Below are 8379 nucleotides of genomic sequence, written 5' to 3' on the forward strand. Positions count from 1 at the left end.
CCGGTAAATGATTTTGAAATAATACCGGCAATGATCACTTTGATAGAGAGGCGACAATTTAGTGGGGCCAAGCATGAAAGCCCACTAAACCATCTCAAGGAGTTCGAGAAGTATTGCAATACTATCAAGGTGAACGAAATTTCCCAAGAATTCATCCGCCTTAAGCTCTTTCCCTTTTTTCTCATAGGTCGTGCTTTGGAATGGCTAGACAAGGAGGTAAAGCCGAATTCTTTAAGGACATGGGACGAGGTCACCAAGGAATTTCTATCTCGTTTCTATCCTCAAAAGAAAACGGCGGAAGCTAGAGCTTTGATTCAATGTTTCAAGCAAAAGCCAAATGAGAGCCTCTATGTAGCATGGGAGAGATACAAGGAGTATCAAAGAGAATGTCCTCATCACGGAATTCCAACCTATCAAATCATTCAAATTTTCTATGGAGGTCTTAGCCCTCAAGGAAAATCATGTTTAGATGGAGGAGCCGGAGGTCCTATCATGAACAAAACGGAAGAGGAAGTGGTTGACATAATTGAGGACGTAGTGAGGTATTATAGAGATTGGAAAGATGGAGAAAGAGAGTCAACTAGCAAGAGTAGCTCTTCGGTGTACTCGGTTGATCATCTAAATGCAATCAACAATCTATCCTCTCAAATGACAAACTTGGGGAAGGAGATGTCCGTTATCAAGGCAAAGTTGGAAAGTGATACCTACCAAGTTTCAAGTCTTCCCTCCCAAACTAAAGGGAGAGGTACGTCTTCTAATTCTCAACCCCTTCCTTGTTCTAGTAACATGCCTAGTGGATGCTTGTTTTGTGATGATTGTGGGTCGTATGAGCATGGTGTTTCTAGTTGCCCTCATTCATGTATGGATGTTTGTGATGATCAAGATGGAAATGTGAATGAGCATGTGAACTATGTGTCAAATAATCATGATTCTAGGTTTGAGAATCAAAGAGGTCAATGGAATAGAAATTACAACAATCATGTTAATTTTGACAACTATAACCAAGGTGGTGGTTATAGGAACCAAGGGAACCAAGGTTCTCGAGGTAACTATAACAATCAAGGTTATAGTAGCCAAAATCAAAACCAAAATTATGGTAATCAAAACCAAGGTAATGGGAATCATAATCAAGGTAGTGGTAACCATAATCAAGGTTATGGTCAAAATCAAAGTAGGGGTAATTGGAACAATCAAGGTAGAGGCAATTTTCAAAACAATGCTCAAAGAGGCCCTCCATCCGGATTTGCTCCAAAGGCCCAAAATGATAATTCCTATGTTCAATCCTCTTCTTCTTCACATAGAACAAATTTAGAAGAAATCATTGAAAATCAAACAAAGTTGTTGAACACTTACATGACCGTAAGTGATAAGAAATTTAATGAAATGATGACTCATAATAAGATGCTTGAAAATCAAATTTCTCAACTTGCTAATGCTTTGAAAGACCATGCTAGTCCTTCTTATTTACCTTCCCAAGGCCTAGATCCTAAGAGACCGGTTAATGCTATTGTCACAAGGAGTGGTAAGATCCTTGAGGAGAGTTTGCCTAGGATGAGTGAGACTAGAGAGGGCACAAAAGGGGCGTTGGTTGAAGATGAGAGAAATGGTGCATCTTTGAGTGAGGTTGAGATTGAGAAACCTAGTGAGGTGAGAGTGGAGAAAGAGATTGTGAAACCTAAGCTTCCTTATCCATAAAAATTTATAAGACACAAGTTAGATGAACAATTTGGAAGATTCATAGACATGCTTAAGCAACTTCACCTCTCTTTACCATTTACCGAAGTTGTCACCCAAATGCCCAACTACTTAAAATTCCTCAAAGACATTTTGAGTGGTAGAAGAACATGTGATGGTGTAGAGGCGGTGAACTTGACCGAGAATTGTAGTGCTATCATAATGAACAAGATGCCACCTAAGCTAAAAGATCCCGGAAACTTTTCTATCCCTTGTGCCATTTATAAAATGCAAATTGAGAATGCCTTGTGTGACCTAGGAGCTAGTGTTAGCCTTATGCCATACTCGGTGTACCAAAGACTTGAGCTAGGAGAACTCTTACCTACTAACATCGCTTTGCAATTGACCGATAGACCGAATTAAGTTCCCTAAGGGTAAGGTAGAGGATGTTCCTTTAAGTGTCGGGAAATTTGTTATTCCGGTGGATTTTGTTGTGCTTGAGATGGATGAAGATGCTAATATCCCCATCATTCTGGGGAGACCATTCCTTGCTACTTCGGGTGCTTTGATAGATGTAAAAAGTGCTAAAATTTCACTCAAAGTAGGGGATGAAGTGATAGAATTTGATTTGAATGATAGCATGAAATATTCAAGTTCTTCTCTAGAAAATTGTATGTTAATTGATTCTCTCAATCATGTTGTGTCTTCCATGCAAGAGCAATTGCTCACTTCTAACGATGTTCTTGAGAATGTTTTGTTAAATAAGGAGAAGATAGGTACCCCAAACAAGGAGATGGGTTTGTATGAAGATTTGCTCAATGAAAGCTTTGAGAATGATGAAGGGCAAATGTGTTTGAGCATTTCTAGCCAAGAAGCGTTGCAAGTAGCAACATCGAAGGAAGGTAAAGGTGCTCCAATGGTTGAGCTCAAACCTCTTCCATCACACCTTAGGTATGAATTTTTGGGACCCAACTCCACTTTTCCCGTGATTGTTAGCTCTTCTTTGAGTGAGCATCAAGCTCAAAAGTTGTGTGGTGTTTTGAAAAAGCTCCGAAGTGCTTTGGGTTATACCATTGATGACCTCAAAGGTATAAGCCCCGCTTTATGTACACATCACATAACTCTTGAGGAGGGTGCTTTACCTTCTATTGAGAGGCAACGAAAGCTACACCCCCAAATGGGAGAGGTAGTGAAAAAGGAGATCACCAAACTTTTGGATGCGGGAATCATATTCCCCATTTCTAGTTCTAGGTGGGTTTCTCCCGTTCACGTTGTCCCAAAGAAGGGAGGTATGACCGTTGTTGAGAATGAGAAAGGTGAGCTCATTCCGACGAGGACGGTCACGGGATGGAGGATGTGTATAAACTATAGACGTCTAAACACATCAACAAAGAAAGATCATTTCCCCCTTCCTTTTATCGATCAAATGCTTGAAAGACTAACAAGGCACAAGTTCTATTGTTTTCTTGATGGTTATTTGGGATTTTTCCAAATCCCTATCCACCCGGATGACTAAGAGAAAACAACCTTCACTTGTCCATATGGTACATTTGCTTATAGGAGAATGGTATTCGGCCTTTGCAATGCTCCCGCGACATTTCAAAGATGCATGATGAGTATATTTGGAGATATGTTGGAAGAGGAGATGGAGGTTTTTATGGACGACTTCTCCGTAGGAGGTGTTTCATTTGCGGCATGCCTTGAAAACCTTGAAAAATGTCTTGCAAGGTGTGAAAAGGTGAACTTGGTCTTGAATTGGGAAAAATGTCACTTCATGGTGGAGGAAGGCATAGTCCTTGGCCACAAGATCTCTCATAAGGGGATAGAGGTGGATAAAGCTAAAATTGAAGTCATTGAAAAGCTTCCACCTCCGGTGAACGTAAAGGGAGTGAGATATTTCTTAGGGCATGCCGGGTTTTATAGAAGATTCATCAAGGATTTCTTGCTCATTGCAAAGCCTCTTAATGATCTTCTTCAAAAAGATGCCGGCTTTATGTTCGATGATAAGTGTTTGGAAGCATTCAACAAGTTGAAGAAAGCTCTAATCTCTACTCCTATTGTACAAGCTCTAAGATGGGATTTACCATTTGAGTTGATGTGTGATGCAAGCGATTCGGCAATAGGAGGTGTTTTGGGTCAAAGAGTGGACAAGAAACTTCATGTAATCTATTATATGTCCAAGACTCTAAATGGAGCTCAACGGAATTACACTACAACAGAGAAGGAATTTTTGGCCATAGTTCATGCTTTTGAGAAGTTCCGTTGTTATCTATTGGGGTCCAAAACCATTGTCTTTACGGATCATGCGGCTCTTAAGTATCTTTTTGCTAAGAAAGAGTCCAAGACAAGGTTTATTCGGTGGGTTCTTGAGCTCCAAACCTTTGACATTGAGATTAGGGATAAAAGAGGAGCGGAAAATGTTGTGGCGGACCATCTTTCTCGTTTGGAAGATTTTCAAATCCAAGATGATGGTTCTCCAATTGAAGATAGAATGCTTGATGATTTCTTGTATGCTATTGAGGCAAGGGAACTCCCATGGTTTGCTGATTTAGTGAACTTTCTCGCATGTGGGAGTTTCCTCCTTCTTTTTCTAAGAATCAAAGAAAGAAGCTCAAGAGAGAGGCACGACATTATGTGTGGGATGATCCCATCTTATACAAGCGTGGGGTCGATGGTTTACTTAGACGCTGTGTGCCAAACGAAGAAGTGCCTAGTGTCTTGAAAATGTGCCATTCGGATCCAAGCGAGGGCCATATGGGCGCCTCTAGGACCGCCACTAAGGTCCTTCAATGCGGATTATGGTGGCCACATCTCTTTAAGGATTCATGGGGCTTTGTCAAGACATGTGACCGATGTCAAAGAGTTGGGAACATCTCCAAGAGAAATGAAATGCCTCAACAACCCATACTTGAGTTGGAAGTGTTTGATGTGTGGGGTATTGATTTTATGGGACCTTTCCCCTCATCTTTCGGAAATCAATATATTCTTGTGGCGGTTGATTACGTGTTTAAGTGGGTTGAGGCCATTGCCTCCCCATCTAATGACCACAAGGTGGTTATGAAGTTGTTTAAGAAGATAATCTTTCCAAGATTTGGGGTTCCCAAGGCGGTGATAAGCGACAACGGTTCTCATTTTATTCACCATGCCTTCCAAAAGATGTTGAGAAAGCATGGAGTTCATCAAAGATTCGGCCTCCCATATCATCCTCAATCAAGCGGTCAAGTGGAAGTCTATAATCGTCAAATCAAGCTTATCCTTGAAAAGACGGTTGCGAGAAATCGAAAGGATTGGTCGGATAAGTTGGATGATGCTCTTTGGGCCTATCGAACGGCTTTTAAGACCCCCATAGGTACCACTCTATACCGCCTAGTCTACGGCAAGTCATGCCATCTCCCGGTTGAAATCGAACACCGTGCTTTGTGGGCAATCAAGAAGATAAACTTTGACTTGGCAAGTGCGGGGGAGAAAAGGTGGTTAGATCTTCATGAGTTAGAAGAGCTTCGGTTTGATGCCTATGATTGTGCTAGTGTGTATAAAGCTCGTTCCAAGGAAACACATGACAAGCTTCTTGAGAAGAAAGATTTTTGTGTTGGCGATAAGGTTCTTCTCTACAATTCAAAAATGAAGTTGTTTCCCGGAAAGCTCAGGTCAAGATGGAGCGGTCCCTATTTGGTCAAGAATGTTTTCCCAAGTGGTGTTGTAGAGGTCTCAATGATGGATTCTTCTTCTCCATTTAAGGTCAATGACCATCGTCTCAAGAAGTACTTCGATGGTGCTTTTGTTGGCCTTGTTCACTCATTGCTTTTTCGGCAACCACCTTAATTGATGGAGAACGTCGAGCTATGACATTAAACAAGCGCTACCCGGTGTTGGGCCCGTATTATAATACGACCCATTACATTTAGGGCATCAATCCAAGATCAATAATCCAGCAAAAATAAGCAAACGGCTTGATTGGAGCAAACAAGGAAAGCAGCATCAAGGATATCAATCAAGGAGATACTTGCCAAAGATACACCTACAGAACAGGGAAGAAGATAAATCAAGAGGATCTTGCTCATTTTAAATATATTCTGAATATATTTGTAAACCCTAGAGATCCCTAGGTATAAATAAGTGTAATTAGACATTTTGAACATTCATGTACGCAGATATACTCTAAATACAATAGAATTACTCTGCATTTACCTACGGAGCTTCATCCCTACTAAAGAAGGAGGCTTGTCCTTATTCAGTATTGTATCTCTAAACTTATTCTCTTTTCACAATAGAGTTCATTCTGTTTGTTTATTGTTTGTTCATTGCCTATCAATTGCTTTATTATTGCTTTATTGTTAATTTATATGCTTTTGGTAGTATGATTGTTATTACCCCTCAAACCTAGCAGATTCTCATATGTCCTTGTTGAGATTTGCCTAAACAATTTGGCGCCCACCGTGGGGCTGATAATCAATTAACCTACCAATTCTCCAAAAAACCAATACAAACACCATGTCTGAGCACCAAGTACCCTTTACCATGGCCGAAATCAATGAGGGAATGAACGCGTTCCGTTAAACCTTAGACCAACAAAAAAGCCAGATTGAAACACTGTTGGCCCAAAAGGTTCAAACCGAAGCCAAGCTTACCAGTCTCACCAAACAAAATGAAGCCTTCCGTAGCCAAATACAATAAGTCGCTTCTAAAACCATTAATACCAGAAAGAACACTGAAAGTATAGCCATGCAGCTTGATATGTCAGGTACTTTTCATACCCCTAATGGGGAAAAGGATCTAACACTAGGGAAACAACCCTAGATCTAGACTCTTTGAATGCAGGAACCCCTAAGCAGAGTAGCCAAGAAGGATCTAAGGAGGGAAAGATAGAGAAGGTAGTCAAAGAGTACCTCAAAGCAATCGAAGCCAAGATCCCTGGAATGCCAAAACCCACGGAGGAAGGGGCGTCAGATGGCTATATAGAGTCTCCTTTCTCAGAAGAGATCGCCATGGTAGAAGTGCCAAAGAGGTTCAGCACACCCAATATGGCCATGTATGATGGAACAACATACCCTGATGAGCACGTGTCCCTCTACAAGCAGAAGATGATGACCAGCTCAATCCCTAGAGACATCAGAGAGGTCATCATGTGCAAAGGCTTTGGAGCCACATTATCAGGTCCAGCTTTAACTTGATTCATTAATTTAGATAATGGGACAATTCGATCTTTTGCAGGAATGGTAAACCTATTCAAGGTCCAGTTCGCCAGCAGCAGGAAAATAGAGAAGCAGTCATCGGATTTATACCGTGTTGTGCAAAGACATGGTGAATCCTTGAGGGATTATCTTAACAGGTTCAACAGGGAAAAGATTGGAATACTCAAGTGCGATGCTCCTACAACCATTGAAGCATTCAGAAGAGGATTGCTAGATCACAGTGAGCTCTACAAGGAATTAACCAAATATCCATGCACAACCTTTGAAGATGTACAAGCTAAAGCAATGGCCCAAGTCAGATTCGAGGAAGATGCATATGCAAGAAAGACTCCAGAGCTCAGAAAGGATGAAGATCGTCCGTCAAGAAGGAATAACAACTTCCCCAGGAGAGATCATCGATTCAAGCCGTATCAGCGTTCCCGCTTTGATGAAGGATCAGTCAATGCTGTCGAAGGAGAGTTTTCTGATTGGAGGGAAGATCCTGAGCTCCCACCCAAGTTGCATGAGTATTGCTTCAATGTCAACCCTGCAGGAGTAATAAGGACCTTAAACAAGATGGGAGATACCGTTCAATAGCCCAGAAAGAGTGATAGGCTTGGGGAGAAGAAGGATCCATCCAGATGGTGTAATTTCCATTTAGATATCGGTCACGCTACGGACGAATGTGTCGCGCTCAGAAAGGAAGTTGCATACTTGCTGAAGAAGGGTTACCTCAAAGAACTCTTGTCAGATAGATCTAAAGCTTCAGGGAAGGATAGAGAGTCCAAGCAAGGAGGTCCTCCACCCCCACCTCCAATTGTCAAAACCATCTGCTTCATATCTGGAGGGTCAGAAGTATGCGGTTTAACATATTCAGCAGCGAAGCGACATGCAAAAGAAAGCAACAAAGAGCAGCCAGATAAAAGGGAAAAATCCAAGATAGACATCCCTATCATGTTTGAAGAGAGCGATGCAGTTGAAGGTCATCATGATGGTCTAGTGATCTCACTCCCGGTTGGAAATTGCATGATCAAGCGAATCCTAGTTGACAATGGAAGCTCTGCAAATATTATCATGCTAGACACCCTGAAGCACATGAACATAGATGAGAAAAATATCGTCAACAAATCAACAATGCTAGTAGGATTCAGCGGGGAAACCAAAAAGACAAGTGGAGAAATTACATTGGCAACATACGCAAAAGGGATCAACCTACAAGTCAAGTTCCTAGTAATCGACACTCTGTCTTCATACAACATGATTTTGGGAAGACCCTGGATACATGAGATGAAAGCCATCCCCTCTACGTACCATTAAGTCATTAAGTTTCCTACTAGGTGGGGAATTCAAGAAATCAGAGGAGATCCTAAAGAAGCCAAAGAATGTTACAAGATAGCATTGAAGGCAACATCTGTAGAGAAAAGTTCAGCATAGCAACTAGAGGGTCAGCTGGGCCAAGAGAAATTAAGCATATCAGAGGAGCAAGAAGCTACAGAAGTCTAGTTGAACCCCATACATCCAGATCAGAAAGTCA

General features: G+C 41.4%; 1 protein-coding gene and 1 non-coding gene across 2 annotated transcripts; one reads left to right on the forward strand and one right to left on the reverse strand.

Annotated features, from left to right (window-relative positions):
* Nucleotides 1–298: 298 nt before the first annotated feature.
* LOC145580360 (small nucleolar RNA R71) lies at nucleotides 299–404 on the reverse strand. Its single transcript, XR_014099421.1, has one exon. It is a non-coding gene; the product is annotated as a small nucleolar RNA R71 (small nucleolar RNA).
* Nucleotides 405–6396: 5992 nt separating this feature from the next.
* On the forward strand, nucleotides 6397–8162 carry LOC145577948 (uncharacterized). The gene is made up of 3 exons (XM_081635365.1): nucleotides 6397–6415; nucleotides 6886–7400; nucleotides 7443–8162. Exons 1-3 carry the CDS (start codon nucleotides 6397–6399, stop codon nucleotides 8160–8162), a joined length of 1254 nt encoding a protein of 417 aa, XP_081491491.1.
* The last annotated feature ends 217 nt before the right edge of the window (nucleotides 8163–8379 follow it).

Source organism: Chenopodium album, chromosome 14 (genome assembly GCF_948465745.1).
Source record: "Chenopodium album chromosome 14, dcCheAlbu1.1, whole genome shotgun sequence".
Lineage (NCBI taxonomy): Eukaryota > Viridiplantae > Streptophyta > Magnoliopsida > Caryophyllales > Amaranthaceae > Chenopodium > Chenopodium album.